This window comes from Microcaecilia unicolor, chromosome 4 (assembly GCF_901765095.1).
Source record: "Microcaecilia unicolor chromosome 4, aMicUni1.1, whole genome shotgun sequence".
In the NCBI taxonomy this organism is placed as follows: domain Eukaryota; kingdom Metazoa; phylum Chordata; class Amphibia; order Gymnophiona; family Siphonopidae; genus Microcaecilia; species Microcaecilia unicolor.
Window position 1 is genome coordinate 343,008,650 of NC_044034.1, and position 24,975 is coordinate 343,033,624.

Sequence of the window (24,975 nt, forward strand, 5' to 3'; positions counted from 1 at the left end):
AATGAGAACTTCTCATTTCTGAAAACAAGAGAAAAGCTTGAGACTAATGAGCATCTCAGCACAACAGACTGCAGCACTATGGCTGTGATAGTCTTTGTTAATATTCCGCCCGATATTCAGACTGTGGGAGATAGCTGAGCTGTCTCTCACTGTCTGCCCCTAAACCCGGATATTCAATGCCGGGCCGTTTCCGGTGACCGGCACTGAATATCCGGTTTAACTTTGGCTGGTCCAAACTGGCCAAGCTGATATTCAGTACTGGCTGGTTAAAGTCAGACCGGCCAAAGTTATTCTACCTATTATGGCTGCCAAACTTGCCTTTAAAAATTGGCGGATAGCTGGTTATATCGCACGATATAACTGGCTATCTTTAAGCCACTAACCAGCAATATTCAGTGCCGAATAGCCACCTAAGTGCAGTTTTAGCGGCCATTTTGTTTTGAATATTGGGCAGATTGTCTTCAGTGTAAATACTTGAATGTTTAAAAAAAACATCAGAACTAATGACAGCTGTTTTAACAGAAAGTTATTTAGAGCCTTCTTTGACAAATATTCCTGAGGCAGTTAAGGTTCACAGCTTTAGAAAATTCTTCTATAATTGTAAAATAACAGGATGCCAGTACTTATTAAAAACACAAATAGAGTCCCAATAATGAATATTTTAGTCAGAAAAACTGAAAAGCGGACTTGGTGAAAGAGATTTATTTTTTTCTGATAAAGGAGATAGACAAGACTAAGAAAAGTACAAATTTTTATACAATCCTAAACTATATGCATAGAGAAAGCATTCATAGGCATGGCTTTAGGAATGTTTTCCAACAAAGATTTGGAACAGGAGCATGGACCTAGTAGAAGTTGTGAGGGATTATGTTTAGGGATGGATGTGCTTGTGTGAATGCTGTATCTGGGAGGGAAGAATGGTTCAATGTAAAGTTTTAACTATTTCCATTGCAAATCAAAGATAATATTTTTCAGAGACTTGGCTTAATGATAACTTAAAAACTACAGCCCTATTGGTATTTTTCTTAAACCCATCCAGATATTACTGTATTTTTCCTGAAACATTTGTTGGTTGCAGTTGTCCTTTTCAAATCAAACATTCTTGCAAGAAATCCTTGTACCCGTACTAACTCCTGTTTGTTTGTTTTGGGTATGTATTGAACCACCATGGGATGCCACAACAAAACCTTTACATTTATTTTTATATATGCTCTAAAAGTTTTCTTAGAAAGTCTTTTGCAGCAAAAAAAAAGAATTAAGCAGCATTAAAAATAGCTCTGTGATAGGGTATAACTAGTGCTGCCCATATGACTTTGTCTGTACAAACAGGGAAAGTCCTTAACTACAGATAAACAGTATGTGAACTACAGAGTACCCTATGGAATTCCACTGTTGCTGCAGATAAAGAATGGGACCCCACTGTTCTTAAATCATGGTTCTGAGGAGCAAGAATCAGCATTAGTAAGCTAATGTAGGAAAGCTGTTCTCTCCCTCCTAACAGAAGCATAAACAGCTAGAAAACAAAATTATGCCACTACACAAAAGAAGCTTACTGTGTAGCTTTAGAGGGGAACTCAACCTTCACCAGGAATTCTCTAGGTTGCAAAAGGCCTAACACTGCAGTCAGTGGTGCAAGAAAGGCTGAGGCCTCAATCTGATTTCTTTTATGAATTTGAATGAGTGCTTCTGGAATTCTGATGAGGAGTTAGAGAGCTTCTACAAAAGGTCCATATATCTCCCTTCAGATCCTTTTCTAGCACAGGAGATGCAAATCCCCACCACAGAAGCTCTTTCATTGATTTTGTTTGGAAGATGACTTAGGCCATCCCATTTTAGGTAGAGGTGGAGAAGCCCAGGGTAAAAGCACTGAATATCCTTCAACTCATCTAACCCCTGCAGTAGGCTGCGACAGTGCCATTCACAAAATCCTGAGTAACAGAGATCCTATTACTCTCATAAGAAGTATCCTCTGCCTTCCTTGCTTCCCAGTCTAGACAGAGTTCTCGCTCTCATCCCAGACAGCAAAAGGACCCAATGTCCCAGGCTACCATCATAGCCAAAACCGGCGATGGGGTTTTAACTGCCTCCATGAGAACATAGCTTTGGTCCCTGTATGCACTCCAGACAACCTTCCTATAGGAGGGAGATAATCGTTTTGCAAACAGATGGCACCTTATAGCCTTAGAAAAGTGGTTTCTCAAAATTATCCAGTATCTCTCCAAACAGGATGGTTTCCTTAGGCTTCCTCGTTTGCTGAACCATTTGGGTGCCAAAGTTGCTAGGGTTCATCAAATTATATCAAGTCACATTTAAGTTCAACACAACAACTGGAATTCAATGGATCCTTGCTAGACGTGACAATCAACTGACTTTCCACACTGGTACAAAATAAGTACCTGAATATATGTAAACTGCTTTGTATGTAGTTGCAAAAATCTCAGAAAGGCAGTATATCAAGTCCCATTTCCCAGATGATTTCTGTTGTGGGGGAAATGTAAGAGTCAGCATGTACCAACTGGTCAAAAGGTTGAGGATGTTGGGATATATGGCATCAACAGGTTCACTCCAATGGTACACCTCCACTTGAGGCATTCAATGGACTCTATGGGAAATCTCCAGGACATCATTTCTATTACCAGTCGTCTATGATGACTCAGTGTCCTGGTGGATTAATTATTCCAATCTAGTGAAAGGAATCTCCTTCCAAATTCTCAACCTCAAGCAACTCTTAAACTGGGCTTCGAGGTTCACTTGAATGGGTTCCACTCCCAGGGTACATGGTCTGCTCAGGAAAGATTTCAGCAGATAAACTTCCTAAAGCTAAGAGCAGTATGCTCTAATGATCTTCAGAGAGCAGTTATCCAACAATGTTAGCCTGGTTCAAGTGAACCACCAGGTGGCCATGTATTATATAAAGAAGCAGGGAGAGATAAGGTCATATCTTCTGTGTTGGGAGACTGTCAGAATATGGAATGGGCCATTTCTCATGGAATATTTGAGTCCTCCAACCCCATGAGTGGACAATGAAGTCATTGGGGGATTTTTCAAGAGTGGGCACTCGCTCAATCTCTTTATCACTCTATTCAACAAGTTTTGCAGATGCCTGTCTTCTACACGCTAGTCCTCCAGTCTCCTCATAACAAAGACTATTCTGAAAAATACACAGGATTGGGGAGCTATGATTCTTATAACTCGTTATTGGCTAAGATAGGTACAGCTCCAGCTTCTGTTGAATCTTTCCATTTTAAGTCCTGTGAGGCTGTAGAGTTTTCTAATGCTGATCACATAGAAGCAGGGCACACTCTCACATCAAGGCCCTAAGCCCTCAACCCTTAGATGTTAGGAGGTTGACATTGGCTTCCCTGAATTTGCCTTAACGCATCCCATTGGTCTTGCTGCCAGAAAGAATTCCACTGCGATGGCTTAGGGACTTAAACTGAAGAAGCTTTCCGTTTAGGATGAGGGCAAGGCCATAGATCCTTTTACTTGACTTGCACAAATGCTGCTTGAATACTTTCCACATCTGTCAGAGGTGGGTCTCCTGACCAATTTGTTAGGGTTCATCATCACATCGGGCCTTTTTACAAAGCAGCTCTAAAAAGTGGCCTTAGGGCACCCTTATGTGGGTTTTCCCCAAACTCTTAAGGCCATTTTTAGTGCAACAGTAAAATAGCCAATATTTGTAAAATAATGGCCACACACTAATGTTGCCATTGAAAAAAAGATTTAGCATGTGAGCTTTTTACCATGTAGTGTGTGTATGCACACTCCCCTAGAACTTACCACAGGATGCTTGAGCATGCCTTGCAATAAGCATGTCACAGCTTGGTGAAAGAACCCCATAGAAAGTAAACCCATCTCGGTATAGCCTTTAGTTGTTCAGTTTGCTTCTATTGGAACTTGTTATGAAGCTTCCCATTAAGTCCTGGGACCTCACCATTGTACTCACCCAGCTGATGAAAGCGCCTTTTGATCCTCTAGGTAGCTGCCATTTGAAGTACCTAAACTGGAAGGTCTTATTTTTGGTTGTGGTTACTTTTTAATAGTGGTTCTACATACCTCTTCAAAGTTCATTCCCAAGGTTGTCAAGAGTTCTCTCATTTCCCCACCCTTTCTTCCAAATCCTCAAGTGAAAGCACATTGTGCACCTTGGCCTGCCCTCTGGAAGTAGACTAAAGCTGATAAAAATCCACTCAGATTTTTGTTTCTTTTGACCTAAACATGATTGGGGCAGTTGTCAGCAAACACACACTTTCCATTGGCTAGCAGACTGCATTCCTTCACTTATACCCAAGTTGAGCTGACTCTAGAGGGTCAAATCACAGCTCATAATGTCAGAGCTGTGGTTGTGTTAGCAGCCCATTTGAGGTCATCCTCCAAAGAAGAAATTTGCAGGGCTGCTACATTTACATTGCACTATTACCTACTGCAGACATGACAGTAGGTTTGGCAAGACAGTCCTCCAGAATCTCTTGGGGTTAGAATCCAACTCCATTCTTATAGGCCTTTCTCTTTCAATTCTAAGCTGCCTTCTTAAAAGTAGGAAAAAAAATGATAAATACAACTTGTAACGACCAAACCTTATTTGGTGTCTTCCTGTTGTAGTCCTACCAACTTATTTACACCTGTAGCAGCTGTTCTTTGAGAACACCGGCCTCAGAAGTCTCCCTCTTCCCCAAAGAGCTGTATTCCTCTAGCTTGTAATAGACTGAGTTGGTCTTGTGTGATAAGAGCAGTTGGAAACAGATTTATATGCTATGGTGAGTCTATTCAAAGGCTTCTGGAAAAGTTTCTGGGGTAGTGCTATCCATGTTGGGCTGCATGAGTGATGTCACCCATATGTTAGAATTTAAATACTACTACAGGTAAGCAACATTTTTCCTCCCTATTGATATGGACTTGAATATAGGTACGCTATTTCTCAATTGTTACTGTAATTAGTTTTGTGTTATATTTTCATTCGTGAATGTTTTAGTTTCAATGTATGTTCAAAAAGGCAAATAGTAAATAAATAGGCCAAATAAACTCAGCTTCCTTGATAAGGGGCATAAAATGACTAATCAGGGTAGAAATTGGTTAAATGGGAGATGACTTAGGGTAATAGTAAAAGGAGCTGACTCTGAGAATAAGGGTATTGCCTGTTGTGTGCCTGAAAGATCTGTACTTGGTCTACTTCGTTATAACATTTTTGTCAATATTATGGAACGTTTGTTGGGTAAGGTTTGCCTCTTGGTGGATACTACCAAAATCTGCAAATAGGGTAGACACCCTGGAAGATGTGGATGATATGAGGAGGGATTCCAGGAAATTTGAATGTTCTAGAAATTGCCAGCTAAGATTTAATGCTAAAAAATGCAGAGCAATGCATTTGGATTGTAAAAAACCAGTACACTACAGCAGATGAAGTATTTCTATGCACCAGAGAAGAGTGGGACTTGAGTGCGATTATATCTGATGATCTTAAGATGGCCAGAGAAAAGGTGATGGCAAAAGACAGGAGAATGCTTGGGTGCAACGGGAGAGGAACAGCTACCAGAGAGATGTGATAATGCCTCATTTGGGGGGCCCTTTTACTAAGCCGCGGCAAAAAGTAGCCTGCAGCAGTGCGCTGGGCCAGTTTTTACCATGTCCTGGAAAAAGGGCCTTCTTTTAAGGGGTTGGAAAATGGACATGCAGCAAAATAAAAACCAGCGCGTTCATTTTCGGCCTGAGGCCTTACCACCACCCATTGACTCAGCGGTAAGGTCTCATGTGTTACCCGGGTGGTAAGCATGCAGTGCATGCCCACTGCTGTTTACCGCTGGGTAAGTGCCACACGGTAGAAAAGAATATTTTCTACCGTGTGTTTTTGGTACATGCCAAATTCAGAATTACTGCCCAGGGCACGCGGTAACAGGTAGTAATGCTGATTTTGCGCATTTGGGATGCACATAGGCCCTTATGCACCTTTGTAAAAGGGCCTCTTAGAGTACTATGTACAATTCTGGAGACCACACTTTCAAAAAGACATAAGCAGGATAGAATCAACTCATATGGCGGCTAATAAAATGGCCAGTGGTCATCATAAAGATACAAGGACAGCCAAAAATCTCAACATGCATACTTTGGAAGAAAGGTGGAAGAGGGGAGATATGATAGAGATATTTAAGTACCTCCATAGTATACATGCACAGGAAGCAGCCTCTTAATTGAAAGGAAGTTCTGGAACGAAGGAACATAGGATGAAAGTGAAAGGAAATAGAATCAGAAGTAGTCTAATGAAATATTTTTATGGAAGAGTGATAGATGAATGGAATGGCCTCCTGGAGGCGCTGGTGGATGTTTATTAAAAAAGTTTTGATATACTGCCTTTCTGTAAAAAAAAAACAGGCCAAGAGGTTTACAAGAAAATTAATACGTTAATTAGAAAAGGAATGCCATTGGTAGGACAGAATGCAGTCATACCCAGTATACTATTTACACATAAAAAAGTAAACAAATGACAGCATACACATACAGAGCATTAGTCCTCTGCTCCCTCTCAACCGTTAACCGACCCTGCGCCCCCAAATGCCTTCAATAGGGCTTTAAATTTAGGAAATGGAAGTTCTGAGCAGACTGTTGGGAGTAAGTCATTCCATAGTTTTAGAGCAACGGGGGTGGGAGAGGGCAGAACCTCAGATTCATAATGTGTGTGTGTGTTTTTTGTTTTTAAACAGTGATCATTTAGGGAACGGAAAGTGCAAATAAGTGTGTAAGGAATAATGACAGAGATATAGAGGGGTTCCTACATGAAGCACTTTGCGAGTCAAGCAAAGTACTTTAAACCAACTACGGTAATTGACAGAGAGCCAGTGTAGTCTGATGAGAAGTGGGGAGACATGCTCTCCTTTTTGGGCACTACAGAGAAAATGAGCAGAATTTTGAAGGGTCTGTAGACGGCAAATATGATGTTTAGGTATACCACAATAAACTGAGTTGCAGTAATCCATACAGGAAATAAGAAATACATGGCGTAGAACAGTATTTCCCAAATCCAGTCAGGTTTTCAGGATATCCACAATGAATATGTACAAACTTGCTTTGCATACACTGCCTCCATTATATGCAAATATCTTTCATGCATGATTCACTGTGGATATCCTGAAAACTTGACTGGCAAGGGGGTACTCCAGGACCAGACTTGGGAAACATTGGAGTAGAATATGAAGAGAAGTCCAGAAAATTGGGATGCCTCTGCTCCATTCTTAAGGCTAAAAAACCTGGTGGAGACAAGAATTGTACCCAAATTCAAGAAAGCATGGGACAAGTACAGATGATCTGTAAGAGAGGAAAGAGCTGTAGAGCTGGTGGAATTGATGGGCATTCTAGGTTTGTATGGTCTTTATCTGCCTCGCTCTCACAATCCTGAATACCTTTGGACTGCTGTACTCCCACTAGGATTGTGGTCTTCTTGGTGCACACCGTGAACCAGCATGTCAATCTTCAGCACCTTTAGTTTCACCCTGGGAGCCAAAGGGTACAACTTGCCCATAGTCCTGCCCACTCTTAAGCTGCTCAGGCCCTTATCGCCTGATGCATGGAAAATATCTTTATAGGCTTCCAAAAGTCTCTCCAGGGTGGTCCCAGTGACTTCACACCACTCCTGCTCCTCCACTATGCTGAAAGCCCCCGGCACCTGCACAATATGGATGTCAGCTGGCGCTGGAGCACCATTGGATTATCACCCTCTCCTATAGGCAAGCTCACCTTCCTCCAGGTCTCCATCCCCTGAGGCCTCATCCCAATCCCAGCCATCCCCCCTCCCTGAGGCTACCTTTGCAAAGAATCCTTGGCAGAGATCACAGACTGGCTCTGTGTCACATGGGGCCTCCAAACTAGGTCTCCTTGTGACACCAGAGGCCCTTGGCACCTAAGCAATTACCTCAGGGAAAGGACTACTGCCAGCCAAGATCTGAGGGACCTCTCACTCTTCTCCACTTAACTGGAAGGAATGATTCAATAATTGGCTCCTAGCCATCCAGCCAAATCCTTTAAGCTTCCCTGCAGATGCACAGGTTGCAAATTTATATCTGCTGTATACAGAATAATGGGAACTAAGCCACATGACACTCTATATTATAGGGTAAGGTCTGCATACTTGTGTTCTCTGTTTCCATCTGCTGGTAGGGGAGTGAAACCCATTTGTCTGGAGTGGTCTGGTGGAAAAAGGAATGCCCTGTAAAAACTGAAGAAATTTTCCAATAATACACTGTTTTCTGTTAGTGGAGGAGTGGCCTAGTGGTTAGGGTGGTGGACTTTGATCCTGAGAAACTGAGTTCGATTCCCACGTCAGGCACAGGCAGCTCCTTGTGACTCTGGGCAAGTCACTTAACCCTCCATTGCCCCATATAAGCCACATTGAGCCTGCCATGAGTGGGAAAGCGCGAGGTACAAATGTAACAAAAATAAATAAAATAAGACATAATCCCATGCATATTTTCCTTACAAACCAAGTCTTGCACTGGATTAAAAAATATTAAAAATTTTAATTCACATTTCAGAATAAAAAGCAGCTAGCATTTTATATTAAAGATGGCAGTGTACAACCAAAATACTGAAAAGGAAGTTCAGTATAATATGCTTGTTGTAGGCAGGGCGGACACTAAACAAACCTTGCTTGATGTGCTGCGTCCTTTTTCAGGCTTGCTGAGCAACAAAAGCATAGCTCATCTTGCATCAGTTCCTCCTGGCTATATCGGTAGCATGCACTAAGAGATTGTTCCTGGTATATACTGGCTTCACAGTCACAAACCAGCTCCTAGATTAACATACTTACAAGGAACATACCTGCAGATTAAAAAGTATAGTAAAGCAGATGGGTTTGGGGTAATTAACACACAGTAGGAGCAATTGCTAAGCCTTATGATAGCAGCTGCAAGAACAGGTTTCTGAATTTTTGGTCACTTGTTTCATAAGTTCAGGTGGAGACTGCAGCGGCTGCACACCATTGCTTCTACTTAGCACAAATGAAGGAAGAGATCATTATTCTTAAAAGCATGCACTGCCATCACTGACCAACAGGAGAGGCAACATCTCCCTATTAAAACTTGGCAGCAGCTTTGCCAAAATAGTTCACGCTGAAAGTTACTTAAGTGCTCACAAAAACGTCTTAGAACTGCTTTCTGTTCCATTAAACAAGTACACAATGCTTCTTGCTCAGTCAAGAACATTAGCTGACTATATGATGTCATTTCACATGAGAACAAACGCGGCAAAGTCTTCTTTCATGAAATATATGAGGCAGACAGATTCAGGACTTCCACATATAGTAGTTGTTGTTCATTTCTAAATGTTGTAGTGAAGATTTTCCCAGTAGTGGTGGCTGAATAAGCTGATCCAATGTTAGTGGATGCAACCCATAGTTGGCAAGTTCTTTGCAAACAGGCTCCTGTAGAAACATGGATTCATCAATATATTAGGAACAGAGCCACTCAAAATACAGTTATTAGGCAGACTAAACAGCTCGGTAGTCACTTGGACTCATGCATTTAGTCATACAGAGAAGAGTGGGAGAAACACTGACAGCAGTACAAACTGAAATCTGACTACAGGAAAGCGTCCCATTCCAGAACCTGCCTGGAGCAGTTATATGTCCAGTACGCACAACACTGTAAATTTAAAAGGGGAACATGTGAACAAAACTAGAAGCACCTAACCCATTGCACCAAGGAATACAGAAGTAATTGCTTAACTACATAAGCAAAGTACAGAAACTCCAAGTGGGCCAGGTTAGACAGAGCAACATACTTAATGACTGGTGCTATACAAGCATTGCAAAAGTGGGTAAAGAGTAACACACAGTACCAAATTTGCACCTGTTATGTACTTGAGTGCCTCCCAAAAACAAAATTACAGTCCAGAATATTTACACAATTTGCAATGGGTGCACGTGAGGGGTAATTGTTTTGTCCTAGTATGGAAATTTGATACACCTTTTAAGAAATCGAGAACTGAGGGGTCACTAGTTAAAGTAACATAAATCATTTTCTTCTATACTATGCTAAGACAGCAGATGTACAGATTAGCAGGATCCAAAGCAGTCCAAAACAAGTCAAGCCAGAAACAACACAGTTTATACCTAATTGTTCAACCACCCTTAGGATTCACCTTTGGGTTTAAAAAGCAAAACCATGTGCATGTAAGGCTTACTCACCAATTGAAGTATGGTTTTTATGGCCAACACCCTGTATTAGGTACTCCAAAATCAGGTCACCGGGTGTCAATTGTATCAATGACTACAACTCCCTTTGGAGCATCTCTATTTGGGGTACAAAAGGCCTTAAGTCAGGCCAATTAGCTCTTTGATACTAAATCACTAGCAAATATAACGTTCCCCTAAACCAGACACTTGCCTTATTTATGATTCTCTCCATTTTTGTACCAGCATTGAATACTGCAGTTGGTTCATGAGTGAAAAGTGTAGCACAAAATGATCCTTTCTGGGCAGATTTCAGCAAAAATGTCAAAAGGTGCAGAGTATGAGGCATAACAGGACCAGTAATCTCCAAACTAAACTTATCCTCGTACTTAGTTTGATTCTGTGTCTTCACACTTACATTACGAGCCTGTGGAAAAAAAAATACAACCCATTTTCAAATTGTGTGAACAGGTACTTGTGAAGCACTGAAAACTTTACAAATTTAGGCATCAGTCAACATGTTAAGAGCATGGGACACACTACTTTTACAGTATACAGTACATATATTTTTTTGCTTCAATATTTTCGAGTTTTTTATTCTCTTCCTCCAAAATCTCTCCCTGCAGTAAAGAAAAGCATTGCATGGGGACCATGCCAGGAAATACAATGGGCCTGGTCTTTGTTATATCCCATATTGCAATGCTTTCCTTAACCCAGGGTTGCTAAGGCAACTGATGCCTTTATCAACCTGGTTCCACTTTATGAGATAAGCCCTCAGGTTCTTGTTCTGGCCAATGTTTCTTTCCAATCTATCTCTGGGACACTTGTCATAATACAATAATAACCATTCTGGGTCAGACTAATGGTCCATCTAGTCCAGTATGCTGCCTCCAACAGTACCTGGAAGAATCCCAAATAGCAAGATTCTAAGCTACTGACCCCCAGGATAAGTAGTAGCTTTCCTCATGTCCATCTTAATAGATTATGGACTTTTCCCCCAAGAACTTGTCCAAACCTTTTAAACCCAGATCAATTTCTTTTTGAGCCAAGGGTCACTGACACTCCTCCACTTTCCCTATGACAGGACACAAGACTTAAGCTTTTTTTTTTTTTTTTTTTTGCTGGGGGGGGGGGGGGGGGAAATCACTTTTCTCATTCAATGCTACCACTCATTAAATAATTTTATAAAGCTCTGTCTGCTTGCAAAGCAAAGCTCATTTTACATGCACAAAAGGGGATTTTAAGTATGTGCCACATACATGCATGAAAGGCAGGTGTACCGAGTACATAAAAAATAAGGTACAATCATGCATGCATATACAGTCCCTGGGTTGTCATATTTGCATATGCAAATGATCAAATACTTGCGCTACTCTCTGATAAATTCACTGGCAGAACTGCAATTACTAATGGAAACACTCTAGAGGCGCAGGTTGACTTTATTCTCATTGTCTCAAGTTGAATCTTGAAAATTCTACAGTTTTAATGTTTGGTTATTCAGAACAATTATCCCGTTGGATTTCATTTTCTATATCAGATACTACTCTTCCTGTTGTGCAATCTACTAAAGTATTGGGGTAATTTCTGATTCCTCATTTTCTTTTAATGACCACATTAGTTCAGTGAAAATCTTGTTTTTACAAATTGCGTCCAATTTATCCAATTTGTCACTCTTTGACGACTGCCGCTTTACAGGTTATTTTTCACTCTCTGATTATATCTAGCTTAGACCATTGTAGTGAATTACTGATTAGGTCAAATAAGTACATAAGCATCGCCATGCTGGGACCGACCAAGGGTCCATCGAGCCTAGCACCCTGTCACTGACAGCGGCCAAAAGAACAAGCAATTTGTCCCGCTCATCCTAGAAATACTGTATTATTCCCTCGTCCATTCAATAACATTCTATGGCTTTTTCCTCCAGGAAGCCATCCAACCCTTTTTTGAAGTCCGCTAAGTTAACCGCCTTCACCCCCTTTTCCAGCAGCGAATTCCAGAGTTTAACTACGCGTTGAGTGAAGAAAACTTTCCTTCGATTCGTTTTAAATTTACCACAGTGCAGCTTCATCGCATGCCCCCTTGTCCTGGAATTTTTGGAAAGCGTAAACAGACGCTCCACATCGACTTGTTCCATTCATTATCTTATAGACCACTATCATATCTCCCCTCAGCTGCCTTTTCTCCAACATTTTCATCTTGTCCAAAATTCAGCACGTCTGCTCAGGGGTACACTGAAATATGATCATACTACTCCTGTGAACCAATCAGAACATTGGCTTCCAGTATAATCTCGACTGGTTTTATTTCTGCTGGTTTTCAGGGTTCGAGCTAGTGGTATACCAACATATCTTGTGCAATATTTGACCCATTATGAACCTGGCCGTCTGTTAAGACCATCATAATCTAATCTATTGGTAGTGTCTTCACATGCCTCTATGCGTTTGATGTGTCCTCGCAAGCGGTTCTTTGGTGTTGTAGGACATTAACTCTGGAACCAACTTCCATTATCTCTGTATGGAAAAATCCTTGGTTAAATTTAAGGAAGGCTTAAAGACCTATTTAGAACAGTCTTCCCAGACTGAGAGGGATTACAGAAGCATGCTTGGGCCTCTGCCGAACTCTGTTTATATTTATATGTTTTGTGTGTGTCTATGTTTGGGTAGTTAATTGATATATGTTTATGCTCTAATTTCTTACTTTTTTGTTGTTTTATTCTCTCTTTCCTATTAATTTTGTAGTTCTTTTCTGCCTACTCTTATTTTGTAAACTGCTCAGGTGCTCAATGACACGATATATCAAACAAATAAACTTGGAAACTTAGATGTTCTAGGGCTAATAGTTCAGTGTGTATATCACAGAGGCCATAGCAAGGTGCAAAACCTTCATATTTCTAGTTTTTAATATAGCTATTTTGCTTTTCTTGAGTTGGGAGCAGACTTAAGAGTTGCAACACAGCTATAAATGAGTTTTTTTTGTGAAAGCTACCCTTCTAAGATTGTGGTTTGACATTTGGCCTATGATAACTTGTGATAAGTTGCTGGTCAGCAACTAAGAGCCAGAGACTCCTATGACTAAGGACACCTGCAGTCTCCAGATAAACAATTAGAAGGAGAAGTAAGTGGGTGTGGATAAAATTGTAGCCTTAGCAAGAGGGTGGGGGCAGTAACATTGTAACTTTAGCCATTAGCAAATGAAAACATATGCTTATGTGCATGATAGGCCCTGTCAATTTGAAGGAATAAATGATAGAAGTTGATGGAACGTGCTGGAACAGAATATTCTGGAAAGATGCATATTCATTAGGTAAGATGGGTAATTATAATTACGATAATGAAGAATTATTTATTTATTGCATTTGTATCCCACATTTTCCCAACTCTTTGCAGCTCAATGTGGCTTACAATACATCATGAATAGTGGAAATATATAATAAGATAGACAATTAGTATTATGGAAGGATCTTGGGTAACATGATAATAAAAATCATGATATTAGTCTAACAAGCAAATATAATAAGAAAAGAAGAAAAAGTATTTAAGAGGAAACAAAACTGAGGATGGCAAGCCTCAGTGTGTCCACTAGCAGGTGGACATATTGACAGCTCCCAAGGAAAACTCTGTTTTTATTTGCTACATACTATATTGGGAATTTATTTGTTACTATTTCAATAATTACTGATTGGCTTCTTTGACAATTTGAATAAACATTTATTATGTCTAATACTTATTTAGTAGACAGAAATTTTCTTGCCTGGGGCTCTGCTGGGGGGCAAGGGTCCACCCTCCAGGAGACCTCCAGAAGGTTACTCATGTCTCAGAGGTAAGACATAGAGAAGTGGGAGTAGAGGAACAGTAGCAAAGTATGTGGGTACAAACAGTACAGACATTTGCACCGTCTTCACAGCTGATGTAAATTTGTGCATTAGCTTTTGAGCTATTGGCAATGGAGCGGGAGGCAAATTTTATAAAGGCATATAGGTATCTATATTGTCTTCATAAATATGACGCTTTTTGGGACTTATAGATACCCTTTTATAACAATATGCTTAACTTTCAAATAGGATTCCAATGTGCTTCATAGATTAGAACAAATCTGGTCTAGCCTACTAATTTTCTTTCCTTGAGTCCAAGACCAGTCCAGAACGTATAGGTTATGCTCATCAACCAACATATGGAGATTGAGACCCAAGTGCTATGAGCTCTGTCCTATCAGAGGTACCATGCAGCCATATCTCATCAGTATTCCTGTAATCAAAGCCAATGTGCACCAGCAAAAATGTAAAACAATCAAACTCGTATCCTGAGAAGAAAAAACTCAGGGCTCTAAAATAAGAAGCACAACCTTAAATCCAGAAAGAGTCACTGGCTCATCGCCAACGGCTACACGAAGTAGAAAAGAAAACAGCATGTAAGCAAACCCCCTCTGTGGTGACGGGGAAACTCAAGGAAAGAAAATTACCAGGTAAGACCAAATTTTTTCTTCCTTTTCATCTTAACTATTAACTAGACTAATCCAGAATAAATCAGATGTAACAAAGCAATCCTTACATTGGGTGGGTGGGAAGATGACATTCCTGCCAACAAAGCTCTGGCTCCGAAAGCAGCCACTTTTCTTGCTTGAACATCCAGCTTGCATTTTTTTTGTCAAGTTTACAAGAAGGACCAGGTAGCAGCCTTACAAATGTCTTCTGAAGAGACTGACTGACTCAGACCAAGTAGTTATCTTGCTGTTAAAAATGAACCTTCAGCCCTTGGTGCACTTCTTGACCTTTAAGAATATAGGCCAAAGCAATTGGTTTTTTTTCAGCTAACAATTATTATCTTTGTGGCCACCTCACCTTTTTTGGTCCCACTGAAAAGCAGGAACTGATCAGATCTGCCAAAATTAATTAGTTACCTCCAAAAATCACAACACTACGAGCATCTAGAAACTTCAAAACTTTGCCCTCATTCCCCTAACCTTCCTTTCTGAATGATGGCAATGTAAACTCCACCTGATTCAGATGGAAAACAAACTACTTTGGGAAGAAAGGAGAGCACCATTCAAATGGAAGCATCTGCTTTTGTAAAAAGCAGAAAAGGACCAAGCTTGCAATTCCAAAATCCTTCTGGCTGAAATTATTGCTACCAAAAACACTGATTTCAACATCAGATCTTTTAAATATCACTTTCCTATGTTTCATTGAGCTCAAGGGCTGTGAGAAACTCCTTTTCATGACTATACGCAGGGTCTCCATTTTGAAATGGGGAATCCGTAGAACTTTGTTCACTTCCTTCAAGTCCTGAATTGTTTGAAAAAATGGCTTCTTTCATTGGCATCACAAAATACACTGAATATATGAGCCTTACCCTCTCTCATGCCCAGCTATGGGTGGGGGTGGGGGGGGGCAACTGCACTTAGAGCCAGAAGTCATTCGAACGCAGTTAAACACTGCTAAAGTTTTGGCTGGAGAGACCAAAAAAAGTGTCTGCTAGGTGGCAGAAGAATTCCAATCTGTGTCCTTCCCTGACAACATGAGAACCCACTGGCTGGAAGTGATTCTGGTCCATTCTTCAGAAAATGCAGCCAGCCTCCTATTCACTTTATAACATAGTAGATGACGGCAGAGAAAGACCTGTCTGGTCCATCCAGTCTTCCCAACAAGATAAACTCATATGTGCTACTTTATGTATGTTTGAATCTGTTTATTAAAGAAATAGTAATACAATATACAGGGCTATACCATAAAATACAACCGAAGAACAGTAACCATGTAACATACAACCGATAGCCTCTAGTAGTCTAGACAGTTTTTCTTTTTGCTTTGAATCCCCCCCTTCCCCCCCTATCATCCCCCCTCCCCCCTCCCATCCCCAAAGATCACTTATGGATATGGAGTCAGATAGTTACTATTCAGTCCTTCATCTTACGGGGTTACCCAACATTAAGGTCATATCTAAGCTACAAAACATTACTGTGCTTTTAGGTCAAGCTGATACCACTGTCATCCCGGGTATTACCCCGGATTGTAACTCATAGTTACGAGGGTCCCGAAGAGACAAAGGTAAACACCATCGCTGTCTTTTACATTATCTCCTTCATCTTATCACAGAACCATGTCACCTCCCTTTCTCTGCCACCGCACCGGGGCAAACTCATCGGCCCAAACTTTAAGAATTCAAAATTCTACTTCTAGCCACCTCTGTTAATGAGTCCCAAAAAGGGGCCCACGTCAAGCAAAATAGTTCCCCTCTGGGTGAGGCCAGGTCGCCCGTTGCTCTACGCTCTAAAGAACATAGAAAGATCATTCTCGCTCGCCAGTGGGACAAAGTTGGAGAGTCTGGTGTGATCCATAAATTTAAGATGACCTTCTTACCCAGTAGTACCGTTCTTTTAAGAAACAGACGTAGCCCTTTAGGTGTTTTTTGGGTCAAGTGGAATTTATGGAATAGTAGGTGTGGCCTTTGCCGCCAAGTGATCTTCCACAATTCTGACACATGATTACACACCTGTGCCCAAAATCGGGTTATTCTGGGGCAGGTCCAAAACATGTGGCCAAGGTTCGCTGGAGAGTGACCACACTTCAGACATCTGTCTTCCTGTCCCATATGAGCTCTCCATGCTCTATGTGGGGAAAAAAACATTCGAGACAGGAATTTATACGCCGTTTCTTGCAGCGCCACACTTTCCGATATTCTGGGAATGTCCAGAAAGCATGCCTTCAAGTACTCAGACTGAATATTCATTGGTAGGTCTTTATTCCATTGTAAAGCCAATTGCTCATAATCGTTCTCACCCAGTTGTTCCCGGATTTCTGAATGATAGTATTTTAAAGGGACTGCCCCTTGAGCATCTAAAGCTAAAAGAGACAGCAGTCGATCCCATATCTGTGAACTCAGGTGTTCGGGCGGAAGGGATCGCAGATAATGTCGTAATTGAAAGGAGGCAAAAAAATCTCTTCTAAGTGTACCAAATTCTCTATCTAGATCCTCCATAGTTTTTAAAGTGCCCTCTTCTGAGTATAACTGGTGAATGTATCTTATACCATGTGTTTCCCAATCTGAAAAGAGCCGAGCTGTGTTCCCCGGGGGGAAGTGACTGTTGCCTCGTATCGGTAGTAACGGAGTACAAGTCACAAGGAAGCCGTATTTACGGCCTAGCCAGCGCCAAGTCTGTCTTAAAGGTGACACCACTGATGAGAAGTACCGGGGCGTATTTACTGCCCCTGGTTTAGCATGCAGCCATGAACTGAAATGACGGGGGAAAAACACCTTGGTTTCCATTTTCGTGCACGAAAAATAACTCGTGTCACGGAACCAATCTGAAAGGTGTCGCATATTACTGGCCACAGACAGAAGGTTTAGGTTTAGAAGTCCCAACCCCCCTTTAACTCTGGGGAGATATAATTTAGATACTGGTAATCTTGGTTTTTTCCCATTCCAAAGATATTTGGTAACCACCCTTGTCAACATCAGGTCCTCTTTGTGCTTAAGGAACAAGGGCAACACCTGCAGCACATAGACCCATTTTGGGATTAGAATCATGTTGTAAAGGGCTATCCGCCCCAGCAGGGAGAGGGGCAAGGATGTCCACGTCTGCAGCGTCTGTCTAGTTTTCAGTTTAAGAGGTTCTATGTTTAGGTTATATAGAGATTTCAAGTCGGCAGTTAGCCATATGCCAAGATACTTCAGTTTACCCTCTGCCCAGGACAACGGAAAATCACCCTCCCAAGCCGTACGGATCCGGGTCTGAACTGGTAGTGCCACTGATTTGCCCCTATTCAAAGATAGACCCGAGTAGCAGCCGAACTCTTCAAGAGCGCCAAACAAGTGGGGTAGGGAGGATTGGGGCTTTGTCAATGTTACCAGTATATCGTCTGCAAAAGCTAGAGTTTTGAGTTCCTGTGTATGTAGTCTGATCCCCCTAATATCTGGATCTCTTTGAATGTTGCGCAACAAGGGTTCAAGGTATAACAAAAATAAGATTGGAGAAAGCGGGCAACCCTGCTTGGTGCCACATGATATAGGAAAGGAGTCTGATCGTATACCATTAACCAATAAGGAAGCTTTTGGATTAGCGTATAACGTTGCTATAGCATTGAGTACCCACCCTCGTAGGCCAATGTGAATAAGAACGAGAAAAAGGTAATCCCAGCGCACCTTATCAAAAGCCTTTTCCGCGTCTAGGCTGACCAGCAACAACGGTTCGTTCATGGTAAGGCTCTGTGCAATAGCTAAACATGCTTTCCTAACGTTATGGCATGGATGTCTACCCCGCACAAACCCCACCTGGCCCTCTCCCACCAAACCTGGTATTAAAGGGGACAGACGCTCAGAGAGAACCTTCGCTAAAATCTTTAAATCCACATTTATGAGTGATATAGGTCTATATGATCCCGGATTTTCTGGGGGTTTGCCTTCTTTTGGGATTAGGGTTATCAAGGCTTCATTAGACTCTCGCCTGAATCCTCCACACCTAATGGATTCATCGAAAAAGTCCAGAAGAGGGCCACACACTTGTGAGAATAGCAACTGATAGTATTCCGCCCCAAACCCATCCGGGCCTGGGCCGACCCTCGTTTAAGCGATTTAACTACCTTTTGTAATTCCTTGGCTCGTATTGGCATATTTAATTGCTCTAGTACCTCGGGGTTCAAGTGTGGCATTCCAGAGTCTGCCAAGTAATCTTCAATGGGTGGGCCTGAATGTTGTTCTGGAGCAGTATATAGGTTTGCATAATATTGTTCCAACAATCGTACTACCTTCTCTGAGTTATTCGTTTGTTTGCCCTCTGTGTCCCGTAATGTTGGGATAAACCTATTTCCTCCCCAGGTTTTGTTAAGGCGAGCTAACAGTTTCCCGGATTTATTACCATGTTTGTGAAAGGAGTAAGATCTATGAAAGAGTTGTTTCTTTGTTTTCTCATGGATCATCGTGTTGAGGGCTGCCAAAGAGGCCAGCATAACCTCCTTGGTCTCTTTCGAGGGGTGAGCTATGTGTGCCCGCTTCGCAGCTCGATATGTGTTTTCTAGGTGTTTCACTCCTCTTGCCAATCGCCTCGAACGGGCACACATATAGGCAATTATATCCCCGCGAATCACCACTTTGGAAGTCTCCCAGAACAACCTAGCTTATTGCACATGACCCCCATTTGTGTCTAGGAAGTGAGACCATCTTTGTTTCAGATAATCCTGAAAGGCCGTATCATCTGCCAGATATCCGGGGTACCTCCAGACATGATGACGCAACTTAGTTGCCCCCACCTCCAGTTCAATCCAAATCATTGCATGATCTGAGACCTCCATCTCTCCAATTTCTGCACGTGGCACTTGGGAGAACAGAGCTGGGGATATCAATATATAGTCTATTCTCGACCATGAACCATGTGCTCTTGACAAGTGTGTGTAGTCTTTAGATGTAGGATGCGTTAACCGCCAGGGGTCTATGAGGTCTAGGGCAGTACTCAAATATCCCAACCCTTTACCTGTCCCAAACGCTGAGCTTGCTGTCGGGCCCGAGCGGTCTTGTAACCCATCCATGACTTGATTAAAGTCCCCTGCCACTATCCATGGGGTGTGCCCATATTGGATTCCTAACCGAACTAAATGTTGGAAAAAAGAATGATCGTATACATTCAGCCATAGACGTTGAGCAGAAAAACTTCCTGCCCCATTATGTTTAGTTGTAAGAGTATGTATCTGCCATCCCTATCTTTACAAATTAACTTTGAGGTGCATTGCAGGCGTTTGTGTATTAGAATTGCTACTCCTCCTCTTTTACTTCCAGAGGAAGCAAAATGACATTCACCCACCCAGCGCTGTTTAAGCTTTTGATGTTCTGCGTCCGTTAATTTGGTTTCTTGAAGGCATGCTATCCCAGCGTGGTGGCGCTGCAACACTGTCAAGATTTTTGTACGTTTTATTGGGGAGGAGATACCAGATACGTTCCATGATATCAACCGGGGGGGTGGTGGTTTAGCCATAATCCCAGCCAACCCATTTGCACAAAATAGATAGTTTTTGTACTCTTAAGGCTCCCGGGCGCCCAGCCTTCACCCAGAAGCCCTGTTTTTGTAACAGAAGTGGCGTATGAACATTTCTCAGTAGACACACATTCTTGTCTACCCCGGCACAGCAACAGAGCTCACCTAAGTTATGCACTCTCCAAGACCCTCGCAGTGTAGGCGGCACCAGCTCTGTCCAACTGAACTCCACAATCCAATCTAGATAGTGCCCAATTTTGTGTCTTTCCCCTTCTCCCTCCCCCCCCCCCACACTACAGATCCTTTCCCACCCCCTCCCCTCCCTCCCACTTCTCCTCCTCCCCCCAAACCTTGCCCAGCCCTCATCCCTACACTATTCCCCATATAACTGAACCTAGGCCTACTTCACCAGACGCAACCTCTGGTGAAGTAGGCCTAGGTTCGGTTATATGGGGAATAGTGTAGGGATGAGGGTTGGGTCAATGGGTGCCAGTAAAGCCTCGCTCTCAGTCAAACATAGTTAACATGAAACAGTATTCGAACCTTCCTCCGCCCTCTCCAACCACTCGGCAATCTGGGCAGCAGACCCCTCCTCCCCGGGCCCCCACGCCTCCGGTATAACCCGGTAGGCACACAGTGCGCCCGAGAGGAGCAAGTGTCTCTGGTTTACACCTGTTAGTGTTCTAGTCTTGGCCTTGTCTCGCCATCCTCTGAGTGCCTCCAGTCTCAAATATTGTGCCAATTCTCCAGAGAAAGCCCGAGTGTTTAAACCAGTTTTCCAACTACTCAACAAAGTTCCAACAGTAACTCGTCATTCTCGACTGGTGTAATCCAACCGGCTTTTATGCGTTCATCAACATGTCATCACGAAACCGCAGCTGAAGTGCACTATTCAATCCGCTGGTCCCATAGCTTGCTTATTCAGCCACTCTGCGGCTGCCTCTGGTTTGGTGAAAGCTTTCCAAACACCATTCTCCATGATTTTTAGAGTAGCTGGATATTGTAACATAAATCTGTACTTCTTATCCACCAGGCGGGTACAGACTGTCGAGAACGCCCGCCGCTGTGCCGCCAGGGCCGCCGAGTAATCTTGGAAAATACGAATGAGGGCGCCATCATATTTAATGGTATCTCTGCAACCTTTGTATGTTCGTAAGATGGCTGCCTTTTGCGAGTAGTCATGGAATTTTGCGATGACAACCCTAGGGCGCGGCTCCCTCACTGGCCTAGGGCCCACTCGGTGAACTCGTTCAAGTCGGATCGGCCTCCCCTCTCCCGCTTCAGGAAAGGTCGCCTGTAGCCAGGTTTCTAGTGTGGATTTTAAGTTGGCGTCTGACAAAGATTCTGCAAAGCCCACAAAACGAAGGTTGTCCCGCCTGGAGCGGTTCTCCAAATCTTCCATTCTTTCTGCATAGTCATGTACCAGGCGGGACAATCGCTCCAGCTCGCCGGCGTGTTCTTGGTGCCCCTCCTCCACCTCAGCCACTCGGGCCTCCAACTCACCCGTGCATCGTGAAAGTTCTGAAGTCACCGCTGTTATTCCCGCTATTTGCGCTGATAATTGGTCGAATTGAGGAGCTAAGGCCCGCACAACCGCTTCCGTGAGTTCCGGGATGAGCGCCTCCGTGTTCGGGCGGGGAGGAGAAGGTGCCGGCGAAACCGTCGCCATATTGGCTTCGCTAACCCTTGCTTTGTCCTCCTTTTTTTTTCCCAGTTTTCGCCGCTTGAGCCATCAAGGATCTCGTGATATATTTGTCCATGCGCTAAGGAAGATGTTATTGTGCAGTGGGAGCTATTCCCAAGAGTGGAGACAGCCGAAAAACTTGAATTTCGAGCGAGGCTCTGAGCAGCTAGAATGAGACACGTCCTCTGCCGCTCACTGCATCACGTGACCCCCTGTGCTACTTTATGTATATACCTGACCTTGATTTGTATCTGCCATTTTCAGGGCACAAACCGTAGAAGTCTGCCCAGCACTAGCCTCGCCTCCCAACCACTAGTCCCGCCTCCCCCACCGGCTCTGCCACCCAATCTCTGCTAAGCTTCCAAGGACCCACGCATTTTAAATTCCGTTACCGTTTTCCTCTCCACCACCTCCCGTGGGAGGACATTCAAAGTATCCACCACTCTCTCCGTGAAAAAATACTTCCTGACATTTTTCTTGAGTCTGCCCCCCTTCAATCTCATTTCATGTCCTCTAGTTCTACCGCCTTCCCATCTACGGAAAAGGTTCATCTGCGAATTTATACTTTTCAAATATTCGAACGTCTGTATCATATCACCCCTGTTTCTCCTTTCCTCCAGGGTATATGTTCAGGTCAGCAAGTCTCTCCTCATACATCTTGTAACGCAAATCCCATACCATTCTTGTAGCTTTTCTTTGCACCGCTTCAATTCTTTTTACATCCTTAGCAAGATACGGCCTCCAAAACTGAACACAATACTCCAGGTGGGGCCTCACCAACAACTTATACAGAGGCATCAACACCTCCTTTCTTTTGCTGGTCACACCTCTCTCTATACAGCCTAGCAACCTTCTAGCTATGGCCACCGCCTTGTCACACTGTTTCGTTGCCTTCAGATCCTCAGATACTGTCACCCCAAGATCCCTCTCCTCGTCCGTACATATCAGACTCTCACCGCCTAACACATACGTCTCCCGTGGATTTCTACTAAGTGCATCACTTTGCATTTCTTCGTATTGAATTTTAATTACAAAACGTTAGACCATTCTTCTAGCTTCTGCAGATCCTTTTTCATGTTTTCCATTCCCTCCTGGGTGTCCACTCTGTTACAAATTTTAGTATCATCCGAAAAGGGCAAACTTTTCCTTCTAACCCTTTGGCAATATCACTCACAAATATATTGAACAGAATCGGCCCCAGCACCGATCCCTGAGGCACTCCACTACTCACCTTTCCCTCATCCGAGCAAATTCCATTTAGCACCACCCTCTGGCGTCTGTCCGTCAACCAGTTCACCACGTTGGGTCCTATCTTCAGCCTGTCCAGTTTATTCAAGAGCCTCCTGAGGGGAACTGTGTCAAAAGCTTTCCTGAAATCAAGTAGATAACATCTATAGCACATCCATGATTCAATTCTCCGGTCACCCAGTCAAAAAATTCAATGAGATTCGTTTGGCACGATTTACCTTAAATCTACAAGCTTTTATTGTGGGCCCCTCCCATGGTCTTTTGATCTTGGGACCATTTTCCTATGGTTGAAACAAAAGGATAAAGACCTGTTTTGCATGCAAGATCACTGTGAACCAGAAGACCTTCCAAGCCTATATCACCTCACATCCCTGAAATGTGTTCAAGCTTGCAATGCAGCACTTCTGGGTCTGTCTTCCAGCAGCATCTGCAGTCATGCCTCTCTGACAACTTTGACAATCATTTCTAAATGGTCACCAAAACAGTAAGTCCTCTCTATAAGAGAATCTCCTGAGACGCATCTTGAGATGTATCAGCTGACCAATTAAGCAATCACAAGAACCTCCTGGCATAAACAGACTGCCACAGACTTGGCAAAGTTCTGATAAGATCATACAAGGCATCAGCAACAAAGGCAATCCCAGGTGGGCCATTTCTCTACTGTCTTTGTCCTCCAGCATGTCCCCTGCCCATTGAATCCAGTATAAATTGCCACCTGAAGACCTATAGTTGCCACTTCAAAGGCCTGCTTCAGTACAGACTAAATTACAATCTTGAATGTCCTTTGCAGCACTGTGATGATAGTCTTCTTGGTGATTGTCGTCAAAGTATCCACCTTCAGCAACCAACTTATTCTTCTCAGGAAGAAGATTTTACTTATCCATGGCTCTTCCAATGCGAAGGCCTGCTTCCAGTGCATCCCACTCTGCTATGAGTTTGAATGGTTTGATGAATCGGAAATGCTTTAACAGGCTTATAAATCCCCTCAAGGATGGGAATCTCCAGAAGTATCAGGCTCTTGTGCTGTAGGTTCCACAATACTGAAGTCTTCCAAATCTTGGGAAATCATCCCCCTAACTTTTTCCTCTTAAAAATCTGTACAACTGTGGGGTCATTTCCATTCACCACCAAAATCTCTCCCTCCTCTAAGGGATCAATTAAGCAATGTCCTTTCTCTGACTCACTCATAATAATGCAGTGATTTGCTGCAACATTCCTAGAAATCAGAGCTAAAACCTCAGAGTCATTAGTCAAATCCATTCTTGGCCTTTAAACCAAAGAAAGGACATCTAAAAATCCTGCACAGTCTACGAGTGCTTAAGAAACCAGAAACCTTTGTGACTAACATACAGGGAATGCTTTATGGAAGAGGACGACAAATTCGGGAGAAAACCCACAGACTTGCTGCTGTTCCCATGAAGCCCTCTCTGCAACATGGAGAATAGGCTGCTCAGCAACTAAGTGAGAGACCTTCCTGGAGGTCCAAGGTGAAGTATTTGGTCCCTGCACAACCAGTGTCCCTGTGGAGAAAACCTGCCTTAGCTGCCAAGGGTGCAGAAGCGATATGCTTTACAGAAACATACCCTCTGGAATACTCTGGTACTGGGCTGGACTGTTTCAAATCTGTAGCAGCAGCAGGCACTACACTGCCCCGAAGCACTGCTCCATCTAGCCCCAACAGTGCTACACTGGGTCAGATGGAGTTTCCGTTATGGCCTCAATTTATAACAGAATTGGAGCTTCCTTTTTGATGGTTCCCTCCTCCCCAACACAGCCCGTGTGGCCTAACAAAGAGCAGAACAGAGTGTGGGAAGGCAGCCAAGCCATTCCTGGCTTGAAAGACAGCAAGGGCACAAAGCAGCAGCTATGCCCAGAGCACCTGAAACTCTTTAAGCTGGACACAAAGCATGTCAAGGCATCCCTC

The 24,975-nt window shown here is 43.0% G+C and overlaps 1 protein-coding gene across 2 annotated transcripts in view; it reads right to left on the bottom strand.

The window, feature by feature from the left end:
- Positions 1 to 8,517: 8,517 nt before the first annotated feature.
- Positions 8,518 to 24,975, bottom strand: part of DONSON (downstream neighbor of SON) — a 46,906-nt gene continuing 30,448 nt past the window's right edge. For both annotated transcript variants that reach the window (XM_030199668.1, XM_030199669.1), the window contains exons 8-9: positions 10,374 to 10,586; positions 8,518 to 9,409 (exon numbers count right to left, since the gene is read on the bottom strand). In XM_030199668.1, the coding sequence (XP_030055528.1) occupies positions 9,272 to 9,409; positions 10,374 to 10,586 (351 nt within the window). In that variant the 3' untranslated portion in view covers positions 8,518 to 9,271. The remainder of the gene's footprint in view (positions 9,410 to 10,373; positions 10,587 to 24,975) is intronic.